This window comes from Rhinolophus hipposideros (assembly GCF_964194185.1).
Source record: "Rhinolophus hipposideros genome assembly, chromosome: 16".
In the NCBI taxonomy this organism is placed as follows: domain Eukaryota; kingdom Metazoa; phylum Chordata; class Mammalia; order Chiroptera; family Rhinolophidae; genus Rhinolophus; species Rhinolophus hipposideros.
The window spans coordinates 16,106,249-16,122,563 of NC_138062.1; the positions used below are offsets into that span (position 1 = coordinate 16,106,249).

Below are 16,315 nucleotides of genomic sequence, written 5' to 3' on the forward strand. Positions count from 1 at the left end.
CATATTTTTCAATTACAATAAAATATGTAACTATTTTTAAAAGCTCATCTTCTACAACCAGGGGCATAAGAACCAACCTTAGGGAAACACTGATAAGACCTGATCTACGGGAAAAATAAGCATCAAGACTGCATAATCATTCCTAATTATTTTCTTTTTTTCCCCATAAAGTTCAAAGCTTGATTCCATGGAAACCCCAATGTCCTAAATCTCATTTGAGAAACTCTAAAAATATACCGATAATTTCTTTTTCTCTATTGAACAAATGAAAGAAAATAACTCTGATCAAATTAGCTAACTATTGGTTATTATCAGGAAATTATACTCTTGAGAAAAGTATACATGAACAATTTCAATTAGCAAATAGTACGGTATACTATTAAGTCTAGTTTTGAAACCAAGTTTCAGCAAGTAGAAAATATTCGTTACTCACCAAATTTGGGACAACACTCATTCTCCAACGAATTCAGTAACCTTTCAAGGGAAAAAAATAAGTAAAATGGAAAATGAGCGTTCTTATTTAGGAATGAGATGAAACACATTTTGCAAATCAACGAGCTTAAAGTATCAGGGAACACACCTGGTTACACTTGAAATTTATCAAAACGCCTCCATTTAGCATATTTCACTTTAAAATATCTACCATATGTTTAGAACCCTCTAATTACTTAAGACAAGTTTTCATATGCATGATAGAGTATGTCAGACTGGAACATCAAAATGATCTTAGAAGTTCTCCATTTTATTATTTATCATTTCTTCCTCACATACTTCATAACCTTGTAACAGTAGTTTTCAATTTGGAGTTCCCCATTCTCTATGAAGAATATTTTAACTTTACGCCATTATTAAGATGGTTTATGATATTACTATGTGCATATCCCAGATCACATGAATGTTCATTTTATAATCAAATATTTCTATTCAATTTCAGTAGTTTCTATTTGTACTTGCATATTTTCCATGTTCAGAGGAAAACTTTGTGGCTACTTTTAAACCATTTTTTAACTGAAAAATATAATGCAAATATGGAATGCTGTATAAAGTAAATAGATAGTTTAAAGAATGTTCACTTCATGACTGGTTGGCCAAAATTTCAGCTCCCTTCTTATATTCATTTGGATGTACTTATTTTTTTTTGGTCACGTTTTTGTTATTTCAATGATTATTTTTTCTATTCAAGGGCACATCTTAATTATCAGCAACTGTTTTATCCATTTTGCAACATTTTGTGAATGTTATATTGCTCTCTAACATGATTATCATTTTTCTATGTTATCTTTTTTTGGACAGTTTGTCTTAGACTTCCTTCAAAGTTTAAATTATCTAGCAAGATACATGTTTGGTTCTAGGATTTTAAAAAAATCCCAGCATATTATGAAATAACCATAGTCTACCTTATGGCAATCATTTTCTTCCATCTTTTAGATGGTTTTATCATCCAAAATAAGCCATAGGATTTTTGTCTGTTTTTCTTGCCATTCTTTTTTCCCCTAGTGCAAATTATTTTCTTTTTGTTAAAGGGACTTTGTGTGTGTGTGTGTTTGATTTTGTCTGTTTGTTTGTTTGTTGTTTTGTTCCATAGACAGATTCTGCTACTTTAATCCAGGAGGTCGATTTAACATATATCTCTGTCCTCTGTATTTTGTGTTACACCTCTACTGTTAGGGCTTGATCAGATCATGTTGCAATTTTCTTTCATGTCCTTTTTTTTTTTTTTTTTTTTTTGGCAAGACATTTCAAAGGTGGTGGGACATTCTTCCATCAGAAAATAAACACAGTCTGGCAGGTTCCCTATGTGATGTTAGTAATGTCGGTGCTCAGTGTTTCCATCAGCTTCTTAAAAAGTCTTTCCCATGATACCTTACTCCCAGAGCCTTTTAGACATTATTTCCCTAATCATTCCCTTCCCTTATGTTATCTTTTCCCAAACTTGTAAAGCCATTATTTCTTCAAATATATAGCAGTACCATGCAATCTTTCCTTTGGGGAGTCTGATGACACAAATGCTACATCTTTTTGTTATCTCTCATTCCTGAGCTGTTGGGGTTGTTGTTTTTTCCCCTCAAGCATTTTTTCTCCTGTTGATCAGACTGGATGATTTCTACTGAGGTATCTTCACGTTTGCTCTTTCCTCTTTCATCGGCAACCTGCCATTGAGTCTTTGCAGACAGTTTTTAATTTCAATTATTTTATTTTGCAGACATAAAATTTCCATTTGGTTTTTTTTATAGATTCTATTATGTTGCTTATACTTTCAATTATAACTTCGATTTCAGGATTTTTTGTGATTGCTTTTTCAACTATTTTTAAATAGCTGCTTAAAAATCTTTTCCAGATAATTTCAACATTTGTGCCATCTTAGTGTTGGTGTCTGTTGATTGTTATTCTCATGTGAATTGAGATTTTTCATGGTTCTTCATAAACTGAATAATTGTAGATTGGATCCCAGACATTTTGACTATTACACTATGAGCCCCTGGGTCTTGTTTAAGTCCAATGGAGAATGCTGATATTTTTGTTTTAGTAGGAACTTGAATTGGTTAGATTGAGACTTCCAGTTCCAACCTATCTTCTTTCAGCTGTGGTTCCAAAGTCATTTCAATTTGGAAAGTCTTTGCAGTCCTTTATTTTTACTTAATTCTAACAATACTAATAACAATTCAGTACAGTAGGTATTATGATACTCATTTTACAAATAAAAAGATAGGTTTCAATTCAGCCTATCACTATTGGACAAGGCACTCTTTGAACCTTGATTTCCTCATCTGTAAAATGGGATTAATACCTAGATGATTGGGTTGTTTGATGACTGAGTAAAATAACACATGTAACATACCTAGCATATTTCAAACCCTAAAGAAATCCTGGATAATCTTCTCATTAAAATAATCTGTTTTATTGAAGAAAATAATATATAATGCAATACACACATTGTAAATTACAGGAGATGACTTTTGACAATTGTATATACTGTGTAACTACCACTCCAATTAAGCTATTATAGAACTCTAGAAAGTTCCCTCATACCTTTACAGTCAACCCCTCCACTTGTCTCCAATCCCAGGCAATCACTGACCTAACTTCCATTACAGTAGATAAGTTTTGTTTGCTCTAGAACTTTAAACTAATAAAATCATACAGTCTATATATTTTCTGTCTGGCTAGTTTCACTCAGCATAATTCAGATTCACCCACATCAGCAGTTTGTTCCCTTTTGTTGCCGACTAGTATTCCATTATTTTACTGGGATGTTTTTCTGTTATTGACTGAAAGAGTCCTGAGATATCCTTAATTCAAGTCCTTTATCAGATGATGTATTGTGACTATTTTTCCCCAGTCTATAGATTATATTTTCATTTTCTCAATGTTTTCTTTCAAAGAGCAGAAATTTTTAATTTTTATAAAGTTTAAGTAATCATTTTTTCTTTTATAGTATTGCTTTTTTGTGACCTTTTTCAAAAAATTTTGCAGTTTCCAAGAGGACAATGATTTTCTTCTGTCTTCTTCTAGAAGATTTATACTTTTAGCTTTTATGTTTCAGTCTATGATCCATTTTGAATTAATACTTTTGTGTATGCTATAAGGTTGGTTTTGAATTTCATGTTCCCCATACTGATTTCCAGTTGTTCCAGCCCCTTTCTCATAGAATTACCTCGGTACCACTGTGAAAGTCAATTGATCATACGTGTTATGTGTGGGTTTATTCCTAGATTCTATTCTGTTTCATTTATCTGTGTGTCTATCTTTTTACTGATGCTCCATTTATTTTGTTGCTTTAGTTTTATAATAAGACTTGAAATAATGTAGTATAAGTCCTCTAACTTTGTGCTTCTTTTACAAAATTGTTTTGGTTATTCTAGGTCATTTGTTTTTCCACATGAATTTTAGAATCAGCTTTAGACCATAATTACTAAGAGAAGTGAAACTCATGGGACCAGAACCACAATTGTCCAGGCTCTCCGTTGAGGGGCAATTTTTATATTGTATTGTATCCTAATAATTTGTTAAGGACTTCTGGGTCTATGTTCAATTTTACATCTTCTAAAGCTTTGTCTGATTTTTGCATAAAGGTAATGCTGTTCTCATAAAATGAGTTGGAAAGTGTTCTTTCCTATTTTACTTTCTGGAAGAGTTTGTATAGAATTGGTATAATTTCTCAAAATATTTGGAAGAATTTACCAGTGAATTCATTGGTATCTGGAGTATTCTTTGTGGGAAGGTTAACTTAATAACGACATTAAAAATATAGATACAGAGCTATTCATATCATGTTATTCTTGAGTGAGCTTTTGTATTTGTTCCTTTCAAGGGATTTGTCCATTTCATCTAAATTATCAAATTTATTGTCATAAGGTTGTTCATAATATTCCCTTATTAGCCTTTTAATGTTTATAGGATCTATAGTGAAAGATCATTCTTGCTATCTGTAAGAATGATGTCTTCTTCTCCCATTTTATGTGTCTTCTCCCATTTTTTCCTAGTTAAGTCTGCCTAGAGCTTTTAATTTTACTGTTCCTTTAAAAGAATCACTTTTTGGTTTCATTGTTTTCTATTTTATAGTTTTTCAATATGGTTGGGTTTTGCTCTATATCATTTTCTTCCCTTTGCTTGCTTTGAATTTAATTTACTCTTCTTTTTCTCAATTTTTAAAGTGAACACAGAGTCTTGATTTGAAACTTTCCTTGTTTTCTCATATAAGTTTCCATTTTTTTCACACACATCTGTTATTGGTTTCTAGTTTAATACCTTTGTGAGCAGAGAAAATATTTTGTATGACTTTAATCATTTTAAATTTGTTGAGGTTTGTTTTATGATACATTTTGGTCCATTTTGTTGAATATTTCTCGTGCATCTGAAAAGGTATGTTCTCTAGTTATTGGGTGAAATGTTTTATAAATGTCAATTAGGACAAATTAGTTGAGATTGTTCAGGTCTTTTTTTATCCATAGTTCCCAAATTTGCCTGCACTCTGTTGAAATGACCTTCATATCTTCCAAAAATGTTAACACCTGTAGCCCAACCCTGGAGATTGTGATTTAATAAGCCTGGGGTGTAGCCTGTTCTTTGGAATTAAGAGATTCCCAGGTGATTCTAAGGCGAAGCCAAGCTTGGGACCTGGATTCTGTATCCTTAGTGATTTTATGTATACTTGTTTTACAAATTACGGAGAAGGGGTTGATGAACTCTCCAACTACAACTGTGGGATAGTTTCTTTTGCAGTTCTATCAGTTTTTTTTTAAATTAGGATTTTGCATCTTCTGAATCAACTGACCTTTTTATCTTGTTTTAGTATGAATTTCCCTGATTACTAGTGAAGGTAAACATTAGTAAAAGTCTTTCTGGCATTCAGTTTTCCTCTCCTGTCAGTTGCCTATTTGTATTATTTGAATATTTTTTAATCTCAAATTGTCAGAATTCTTTATATTTTCAGAGCTTTACTATATTCTCCCAGACTGTGGCTTGTTTTTAACTCGATTAAAATGTCTTCTTTTCTGTTTTCAAAATTTTTAGTTCTGCTGATTATAAAACAATCAAAATTTAAAATCTTTTCCTTAATGAATAGCGTTGTTTAGTCTGGTTTAAAAAATTCTTCTCTATGGTGATGTCATAAAGATAACTGTTTTCTAAAAGTTTAGAGTGTTGTTTTCACATTTTACATTACTTCACTTGGAATTTACTTTTATTTGTGGTGTGGCTGGATCTAATTTCACATTTTTATATGAATAGCCAATTTAACTAGAACCACCATAATGTTTCTTTTTCATTGCCAATTAACAAAGATATTGTACCATTTACATTCCCAACAGTAAAGGTCTTTCCCATAAGTTCACCAACACCTGTTTCTTATCAGACACCTTTATTGTATACAACTTCCAGGTACAGGGACTCTACTAATTTTCTTTTTGTCTATTCTTATGTCAATACCACCTTTTAAAAAATTACTTTTAAAACAATTACCACATGATCCAATAATTTCACTTCTGGATATATACCCCAAAGAATTGAAGGCAGGCTCTCAAAGAAATATTTGCACAAACCATGTTCATAGCAGTATTTATAGCGGTTAAAAGGTGGAAGGAACCCAAGTGTGCACCGATGGATAAATGGATAAACAAAATATAATGAAATACTGTTCAGGTTTAAAAAGGAAAGAAATTCTGATTCATGCTACAACATGGATGAACCTTGAAGATGTTATGCTCACTGAAATAAGTGAGTCACAAAGAGACAAATACTGTTTAATTCCACTTACATGAGGAACCTAAAACAGTCATATTCATAGAGACAAAAACAATGGCGGTTGCCAGGTGCTGGGGGGACAGCTAAATGGGGAATTGTTGTTTAATGGGTATAGAGTTTATGTTTTGCAAGATAAAAAGAATGCTGGCGATTGGTTAAAGAACAATGAATATACTTAACACTACCGAAATGTACACTTTTTAATATGTTTTATATAGTCCTTAAAAGGATTAAGTCCACAAGTCAGCAAACTGTGCCCGAAGTAAAAAGTCAAGAAACAGGTTGACATAAGACTCACCTCTACAACTCAGAAAAATGTGCCAAAGCCAAAACAGTGACGTATTGCTACCTTGTACTCAGCATATATTATAAACACGCAGGATCTGCTTTATGTCAAGTGCTGGATATCTACGCACGGTATCAAGCGAAAATTACATCACATCGTAAAGGCTGGCACATAATAGCATTTACATTGCGTGTTATGACATTTGTTTACTCTTAAACTTCAGTTTCAGTGTGGTGCTGTTAAGATCAACATGGAATAAGGTGAGAGAAAGCGCTATATACCAAAGTACTAAGGTATCAAAGCATTTTCTTAACTCTAAAATATCATTAAGTGGCCAGGTGCATTATATATTTTATTTTTGTTTTTATTTTTTTAAATTTATTGGGGTGACAATTGTTAGTAAAATTACATAGATTTCAGGTGTACGCATTATATATTTTATAATAGTTTGGGGAGGATGCAGAGAGGAACAATCACTAATCCACTAGAGATACACTTATGAGCTTTCCGATTTGGGGAATTAAAAAAAACATATATATATACACACACACACATATATATGCAAGTCTGCTTTTACAATTGAGGAACCACGGCATTGTATTGGTTTTATCTGTTATAGCCACAAATGCCCTTTTCTTAAATTTCAATGATTTCTCTCTCACCCAGTGTTTGCTTTTACCAACCTGCTTTCAGACAGCGGTCAGAAATTTCCATACTGGACTTCTGACCTCAATTTTCAGGCTCCTACGGAGCGAGACTGAAGAGATGCTTAACTTTGACTGACTTTCTCACACTGAACTTCGCTTTTGTGCTGTCATTGGCTGTTACTCTTTCCGGACCCGCCCACAACTACCTCAATCCTGATTGGATGCCAATGTCCTTTGGTGGCAAAAGGTGGATCCCGGAGCTTTGAGAAAGGATGATTGGGGCGTTGGGCAGCTAATGCGCAGGCGTGCCGTCTTGAGTGGGGATTGGCGGGCGATGGGGCAGGACGAGGCGGGACTCCCGTCTGGGCGCATGCTCCGTGAGCGGAGAGGGAGGAGCTGCCGCTGTCAGTTGGGCCAAGTGTTTGGGCGTGAGGCGTCTTCCCCATCCTTCCTCCTCCCGGCGTCTCCAGGCGCAGGTGAGGGCCGTCGTGGGCAGCGGAGTTCCCGGGCGACTAGAATTGCTGCCTCGGCACCGCCGAGAGCCTACCCCGAGGGCGGGGCGGGCTGCACGCGCGGCTCGGCGCCCGGGGCCCCGGGGCGAGCATCCTCGGGCGTGGGCGTTGGGTGGGCGGCGGAGGCCGGGCTCCCGGCAGCGCCCCTGCGCAGCCTCTTTTTCGCATCTTCTCCGTTTGGGGCCCAGAGGTTCCTTTGGGGTGGGGCGGCCCGCCGGTCCTGACGCGGACATCCTGCTGAGTCGAAGGTGGTTGTCCGGGCCCCCGCCGGCCCCCGGCCGCCCTGAGAGGGGCCCGCGGGAGGCGTTTGGGAGCCGCGGGGCCTGGCACGCCCACAGCTGGCCGTGGCTGCTCCGCCGGGAGCCGGGGAGGCGGGGGAGGCGAGGGAGCGCTGAGGTCCGGGCTGCGGCGTCCTGCCGGGCGCTCGGAGCGGCCCGCGGGTGGGTTTCTTCAGGGGCTGCTCCCCGGGGTCCTCCTGCACACGTGTGGGCGTGGGATTGGAGAGGAGAGGAGGAGCCTCCCCGAGAGGCAGGACCCGTGTTTGCAAGGGCCGGTTCCAGTTCTGGGACGGGATGACGTCCACGGCGCGCGCTTCTGTTCCCAGCGCCGGGTCTGCCCGGGGGCGCGCGGCCGGGCCGCCGTGTGCTGTGCGGCGCTCGTCGCCTACGCGCGGGACGGCGGGCCGTTGTGGGACTCCCGGGCGGATCCTCGTTTGGCTAAACGGTTACTGAACGTGTGCACTTTTGTAACCAGAAGGCAACGCTTGAACGGACGCGAGCCGTTGATGCAGCTTGAAGGGAATGCAATTTATCTTCAGTTGTTTAGTTAGAAGGAATAGCAAAGGCATTTGACATCCCGAGTTGTAAGATGTTTGGCAAACTCAGGTGAGAGCCATAGTAAAGTTCCTTCCGTTGCATAATGAAGAAAGGACTTTACAGTTAGACCTCAGGTGCAGGACTTGAGAGGTGGAGCCAAGTTAGACCTGGGTACGGACACTGGCCGTGAGATGTAAGGCGAGATGCGTGGCCTTTCTGAGCCAATAGTGTTCACATCTGTCAATTGCAACGTCCTTCCGTAGATTTGATGGACTACTAACATGTAAAGCATTTACTATATTAATACACAATGAGATTATTCTAGTTGTCCATAACTTTGCTAGCATTGATCTTCTAAAAAATAATTTAATAAACGTGCAGTGGTATTTCATTATGCATTTCTTTGATTACCAAGAAACTCAGCATTTTCTCTTGTTCACTTAAAACTTCTCTGTGTAAACTATTTGTACACATCCTTTGCTTATTTACTCGTTGTTTATTTTACCCTTAGAAACAGGGTTTTCAGGAGGGAATTCCCGCCCGTTCTCAGTAATTTTCATCGCTTTCCCTTTCCTGAATTCCGAGATACAAACTGTTTTCTGTTCTCCACGATGAATCGTTTCCACGAAGTGATGGCCGACACTACCAATCATCTGGGTTCAAGGAGCCGATTTTCCCAATTTCCCAACCAACTTTTCTCGGGATTCAGGAACAGAAAAGCGAAAAAATTTCCTGAGAACAGGTGGGAATTCCCGCCTGGGAACCCTAGAAACGGTAATGCATATGAAAGGGCACTACTGGATCACATCACTTTCTTTTGAAAAAACAAACTTACTTTTTATTTGTGTGTGTGTGTCTGTGTTTCTACCTTTTCTTATTGCAGATCAGCCATCAAGGACTTTGTATCCAAGGCCCCAAAGTTTGCTATCCAAGATGATGAATGCTGACATGGATGGTATGTTCTTTATTTTCCTTTTTTTGTATGTTCCTTGTTTTGTGGATGCTTTTGCTTTATGAAGTAATGGAAAGAACAGCCTATTTAGAGGCTGGGACTTGGCTAATTACTTATGTCCCTTCTAGTTCTGCAAAGAATTTAAGGCAGCTTCTGTTCCTTAACTGTGAGATGTTGGCAAAACACTTTATCTTCATCCTGGTGCCCTTATCTGCAATGTGGGGATAAAACTTTTTACTTCACAGAGCCCTTTAATAAGTCAAGTAAGATAATGAATATAAAACATTTTGCAGATCTTTAAGTGCTACACTACACTAATGGTACCTAATGTTAATAAGTAGTAAATTTGAACCTTTTTATTACAGCAGTTGATGCTGAAAATCAGGTGGAACTGGAGGAAAAAACACGACTTATTAATCAAGTGTTGGAGCTCCAACACACACTTGAAGGTTAGCTTGCATTTTGTAGTTTATTTGAATTAACATCAATTAATTGAAATTGTAATCCTTTGTGTTGCTAAATTTTGTTAGTGTGCACAATTTTAAAAAGTATAAATTTCAAATCCATTTCAATATATTTTCCCCTCCTGCCTGTAGCTTTGGCTGGTGATTTTAAAGAATAGATGTGCTTCAATAAGAAAGTCAAGTAGCGTTCTTCAGCTTTCCTCTTTAAGGTCTAACATAATGCTAGTTAGTGCATGAGAGCCCATTGTAAGTCCCCACATTGTATTGAGTCTACTTAAACTAAAAACAATGAATTAGCCTCAGATTTAAAGGGAATTGATCTTTTTTCATTTTTTTTCTTTTTTCATTTTCTAAATATCTTGCAGAAAATTCATACTAACACTGAAACATCTTTTGGTTTTTAATGAAATTAAGAGATGTGTTTTTTTTGCTTTTTAAACCAGAATGAGCAAATCATGTCAATCCAGTGGCTTCCCATTTCACAGTTGATAGAAGCCAGGTTACTCTCTGGAAATGGACTCCCTTTTGCCTTTCAGAGCCACACCTCTGCCTCCTCCATTCTCCTTCAGATACGCTGACCCCCTTACTGCTCTTTCAGCAGGCTTCTGCCCAGAGTCTTAGCAGCTGTTTCCCTGTGCTTGAATCTTTTCCTCTTAGTTATTTGCATATCTGTATGCTCTTTCCCTCACTTCCGTTAGGTTTCTGGTCAGATTCACTTTATCAAAACAGCTATCCCTGAACTATATAAAAGGGCAACTACCCTTTTGCTTCCTATGACCCCTATCCTTTCTTTTTCTCCTGACCCCCACTTGGAGCATCCTAAATGCACGTGCCCACATGCACATTAGCATGTAAGTTCTGTGGGGGCAGGAACCTTTGTTTTGTTACTGTTGCCTCTAGAATAGTGCCTGGCTCTAGAAGGCACTCAGTACATAGTTGTTAAATGAATGAGTAATGTTTTATTTGATCATCAAGAACTGCATCTTTTGAATTTCTTGCTGATGTAAAAATACAGAATGTCCAATTGCTTGGAAACCGACTTTCTATATCCAGTATGTGGATTCAGTTATGTTCACTTACCACGTTTTCTTAAACATTTCTGGTGAAGACATTATGGTTTTATGTTGATAAAACATGAACCCAAATTTACATTTCAAAAATAAAGTCCATAGTTTGTTAAATAACCATTTAAAAACTTACTCCATATAAGTGCTGTTTATAAAGAATAACATTTAGTCTAATGTGAAATCTCTTTTTAGGAATTTTGGCTATTAATTTGCACTCAGTTTACCTTGTTTACCTTAATTTCTAAATTAATCTGAATTTAAAAATAAAAAAATTAAGGATTGTACTCTCAAGATTGAATTTTAAGCATTTTATAATATGGAATCATTGCCATCATTGTATTGATAATTGGCTTTTTAAATTTTAATATAGATCTCTCTGCAAGAGTAGATGCAGTTAAGGAAGAAAATCTGAAGCTAAAATCAGAAAACCAAGTTCTTGGACAATATATAGAAAACCTCATGTCAGCTTCTAGTGTTTTTCAAACAACTGACACAAAAAGCAAAAGAAAATAAGGGATTGATATCCCTTCTGTTTTATGGAATTGCTGCTGATCTTTTTTGTTTAAAACTTGGATAGATTCCAGAAGTTATAGTACTTTTATTTGTAGCTTCATTGAATATTTATGAAGATAATGTCAGATCTAGGCAAAATTAAGAGCATAACAGAAGACGTCCATGAGTTTGTGTATTATGTTAGCCTATAAAAATGTGAAAATGTATTGTAGAGACTTTATAATTAGAAATGCATATATTTATGAAACTTGATAATGTTTTATCAAATTTGCTTTGATTTATAGGTTTAGCACTGTCTTATTATTGGCATAGTAGGAGATACAAGAAAATAACCACCATGTTGTGAAAAAGTGACCAAAATCATGTACTGAATCCCCAGTTTTATGTGTCCTCTTGTCTACCATCTTGTGCCTCTTCACCATTTGCTTCTTTCCCATTTCCCTGCCCCTGAAGGAAAAAATTGGTTTCACATGTGTAATAGCAATTTCAATAGTTAATCATCTGTGAGAGTAACCTGAACTCTACTTGTTTGAACTTAACCAAAATAAGATACTTTCTCAGTTAGGACTTGTTATTTGCTGTGCAGTTACGCACCCACATAGTGATGTCTCAGTCAACGCCAGATTGCAGATACGACGGGTGGTAGCTGGTATGGCCTAGGTGTGCAGTAAGCTGTACCACTAGGTTTTGGAAGTGCACTCTGTGATGTTAGCAGAACAGAATTGCCCAACGACCTTTCTCAGAATGTATTCCTGCAGTTAAGTGGTGCCTAACTGTATTTAGTAATAAGATAGGATTGTTGGTTTCTCTTGAATCCATTAAAAACAGAGGCTATAAAAATGAAGACTCTTTTCTTGAAACTGAATCGTCAAATTGGAAAAAATTGTTGAAAACTTTCTTTTACGTAAAATAACTTGGTATCTGAAAAGATGACCTCTGGTTTTGTGGATGTTTGACATAACATTTGGAGGAAAAGTAGAAGTAGGATGTAAGAAGTACTTGGTAAACACTAGTAACCACCTGTGGACGTTTTGACTCCAGATCTGTGTCATCTCTGGCACAGAACTGATCTTTGGGAAACATATGAAAGTGGATTAAGTTTAACCTCACATAAACCGTATCTAGAAGAGAAGAGTTACAAAGACTTTAGTCTTCAAGTATATTTATAGTACCCAGAAGATCAATTTTTGCAAAATCCCTTGTGTATTAGTATCAGAAACATGAATAAAATGGGAGTTTTACATGTATACTAATTGATAATATTCTCAGTATTTTATCTTCTCCTCCCAGAATTTTTTATTAACCTACTTGATTTGCAGAGTTTTAGTCATTCTTTAAGCTTTTAAAAATTTAGTTTGTAGATTCCATTTGCTAAGGAAATTAATATCAAAAGTGATGTTAAAATGTTAAATAAAAAAAGAGTCACTAATATAGCTTATAGTTACTAGATTTGGCCTACTTTTAATCATGGAATAATCTGATGTTTGTATTGGTGTACGATTCAATGAATGATTTTAGCTGTATGAGTATGTAATAGTCATACTGCAAAACATTTTGCATCCTTTTTGTGACCTAATTTACAAACATTTAAAATTGTGTTGCAGTTTTGCTTTGCTGTTTAATAAAAAGCTGTTTCAGAGACTGTGTGTCGTGCCTAATTGCCTAAGTAACCGGTATATAGTAGTACAGTGGTATATCCAGGGTTGTTCAAAGCCACAAGAGAAGTAGCATAACTTATTTAAGTACCAGTTACTGGATGTTTAGGGGAATAATGTTTTTATTAAAAGAAATGTTACAGGGTATTACCCATTAATTTGAAAAATAAAAGCAAGGAATTCAAAGAAGGATCCGCGATCTCCAGGGTGCTTGTATTTTTTAGGTTCGGCTAATCTCCCCTAACAAGAGGTGAAGAGGAGTGATCAATGGTAGGAAATGATACAGAAATTTCTCTCCCAACTAACGGAGCACTGCAAGGTAGCCGACTTTGTTCCCACATAATCATTCAGAAACTTGAAGATGGTATTTTCAGCCATTGCTTCCAAGTCACACTAATTATCACCATTCTAATTTGCAGAAAAAGTGTAGAGGACACAGATGCAAAGGTTTCAAAAAGGCTACTAATTCCAGTAATAAGTCTTCCTAGAGAAATAATCAATGGAAGCAAAGCTATATAAAAAAATATTGAAAACAAAGGAAGCTACCTTAGCCTGGTCAAGTTAAAAAAGTCTAAAAAGGCCAACTGAAAAAGCAAAATGTATTTATTTTTCTCCTTTATTAAAGGATAAAATTACAGTCATTAAAAAAATAAAGTCAGATTAAGGTAGTAAAAGGCAAAAGCCATCTTGTTATTAAGGAAGACTGTTTTGTCTACTGCATGGATGTAGTATACATATAGGAGTTTAAGTTCTGGTTAAACCTATCAGCCATGGTACGTCCACAGAGGGCACATCCACAGGAAGTAGCAGTAAGCTGAGGAAACTGGTTGCTCAGATCTTACCACTGCAAGCTCTTGGAGTTTAACCAAACATTAAAGTTAAAATGAATCTGCAACCAAGAAAGTAAAAAAAGCTATAATCTTTAGAAAAATGTTCACATACAAGCTACCTGTCAGGCAAGTTTTCCGTAAAATTAAAGGATATACTCTTGAAATAGTTTCTTTTCAGAAACATTCTCATCTAGAATAATTGAAAAAATAGTAATAATTCAATATGTCTGGTTCAATTAGACATCCCAAATACAAAGCAAGAAAGGGAATCCTTGCAAGATGTGTTAGGTTCAGTTAGTATTAAATAAATACAAAGATGGTTAATTGTATTAAGACTGGCACCACCAATTTACGAAAGTTCAGAACACCACCACAATGGAATAAAGAACCTATTCTCATCTTTAATTCACTCTGAAATAAGGAGTGAACAGCAGTACTGGCTATGTTTGGCTTCCTGTAGTAAGAGGAGAAGCTAGAAGCTATTTTCCTCATACATACACTCTGGATGCACTATTGAGGAGGGGCTGTATGGGAACTTCGTTGGTGCTTGCCCAAAGATGGGCTGTATACATGAAAGAATCCAAAACAGTACCCAACTAGTATAAAGTTCTCTAGATAGTACTAGTTTTGTGGTCTCAAAGATTTAGGTCACCTTCCAAATGGTGACCTGTTATCCAAACATAAAAACTTAAAATATTTTAAATGGAACAACACAGCTCCATTATAATGTCCTGTGATTTTTGGTAACTACTGTACTTTAAAAAGAGGAGTATTCATAATACTTGCTGCTATCTACCTTACAGGCAGCTTTGAAGCTAGATGGGAGAATAGACTTAAAATAGATTTGAGTGTCAGGAAAAGCAAGACAAAAATGCAAAGCATGATGATTGGTATCTACCAGCCATTAAAATCTCTCAATGATCAGATAAAATAGTTTAAAGACCTCCCCAACAATAATTTACTTATTAAAGAGGGTATAAATTGAAGAAAAACATTTATATTTTCAAGAGCAATGTATACATAAGCAATATGACTATGGGAAAGCATTCTGGCATAAAACAACTAAAAAATCTTGTTTTGATGTACCTATTTTTATTCAAATGTAATATATGCTGCACTAGTAACCAGTGATTCTGTGAATGACCTCATAGATGTTTCTGTTGTGTTGACTTGTGTGTCAACAAGCACCTCTTTTAAAGGATTCTGTAATTTAAGTGAACCGACCATAATAATAATTTGACACAAACTAGGTAAATGTGGGTCATATACAACACTTTCAATTGTTGATACAGTTAAACAACCATACAGAAGCTTTATTGCATTTAGCTCTGTACAACAGAAAACACTCATTGTAGAACTACCATTTATATTGTAATTTAGCTGTTTAAGAGGAAATTCCAATAACTGATGTTTCCAATAGCAAGGAAGCTGCTGCATATTATTTTGCTCTGTACAAACCAAAACTATCTCCAAACTAGTAAAACTGTAACTTCTAATGATATTAATCTCTTAAATCTGATATGTAATGTGCCACTTTTATTCTAAATTCAAAGACCAGGTAACTTCCAAGTTTTTTTTTTTTTCCTGAAAAGAGTAAAATAGATGTCTGAAGAATAACATTGCTAAGATATTAGAAACAGGATGTGCAGATTGATTCCAGTTCAGTTCTGGCACACTGATTTTAGAATGCCAAATTTCTCTCTTGGGAATTAAAAATACTTAAATATAGGTTACTCCTTCCGTACTCGTCTTTTGCGTACTGACTTTACTGGCCCATCTCCAGATCCTGTGCTCTCATCTGCTTCCTTCATCTAGTAAAAAGAATGATGAAAATGTTTATCTTCACACAATGTGTAAACTAATAGATAGTAGTAATATATTTCTTATTCTCTAAAATACATGTTCTAACGATCAAATGCTATCTTCTATATGTTCCTTTACTTCATGCAGCTGATTAAAAACGTATTTAAATTGATGTGTTTCAATTTGTTCACCTTTTAGCATGATTACAATTTTTAGGATAATAATTCTTATCAAATATGCATCTGACAAGGAATACTGCTAACAATTCACGACTTTATTTTATGATTTAGAACTTTATCTCAGTGTCATAGTTAATGAAAGGTAATATGATATTTTCATTGTGGGATATTAAGCACTATTCATCACAATATTTCTGTAACTAATGAATTGCTGCGCTGGTTTTACAGAGGCTTTTTCAGAATTTCTGCACATAGTACTTTGAGAAAAATAAGGAGAGAGCAAAGGGAACATCAAACTTATATTCTGGGTTTTTTCTTTAATTTTTATCCTTCCAGAATAAACATGTAT

General features: G+C 36.0%; 2 protein-coding genes and 1 long non-coding RNA gene across 13 annotated transcripts in view; 1 reads left to right on the top strand and 2 right to left on the bottom strand.

Moving 5' to 3' along the window:
• LOC308509602 overlaps nucleotides 1–7,331 on the bottom strand; it is a 147,276-nt gene extending 139,945 nt beyond the window's left edge. The window contains exons 1-2 of the long non-coding RNA XR_013995218.1: nucleotides 7,213–7,331; nucleotides 434–474 (exon numbers count right to left, since the gene is read on the bottom strand). This is a non-coding gene — a long non-coding RNA (uncharacterized lncRNA). The remainder of the gene's footprint in view (nucleotides 1–433; nucleotides 475–7,212) is intronic.
• SCOC (short coiled-coil protein) overlaps nucleotides 1–13,140 on the top strand; it is a 63,659-nt gene extending 50,519 nt beyond the window's left edge. For 2 of the 7 annotated variants that reach the window (XM_081077812.1, XM_081077813.1), the window contains 2 exons: nucleotides 9,387–9,458; nucleotides 11,357–13,140. In XM_081077812.1, coding sequence (XP_080933938.1) covers nucleotides 9,387–9,458; nucleotides 11,357–11,499 — 215 coding nt within the window. In that variant the 3' untranslated portion in view covers nucleotides 11,500–13,140. Of the gene's footprint in view, nucleotides 1–7,356; nucleotides 7,653–9,386; nucleotides 9,459–9,820; nucleotides 9,905–11,356 lie in introns of those variants that run through there. The other 5 variants (XM_081077807.1, XM_081077808.1, XM_081077810.1 and 2 more) reach the window with 5 other exon arrangements.
• A 599-nt stretch (nucleotides 13,141–13,739) lies between these two features.
• CLGN (calmegin) overlaps nucleotides 13,740–16,315 on the bottom strand; it is a 39,250-nt gene continuing 36,674 nt past the window's right edge. For all 5 annotated transcript variants that reach the window (XM_081077803.1, XM_081077802.1, XM_081077805.1 and 2 more), the window contains one exon: nucleotides 13,740–15,795. In XM_081077803.1, the coding sequence (XP_080933929.1) occupies nucleotides 15,715–15,795 (81 nt within the window). In that variant the 3' untranslated portion in view covers nucleotides 13,740–15,714. The remainder of the gene's footprint in view (nucleotides 15,796–16,315) is intronic.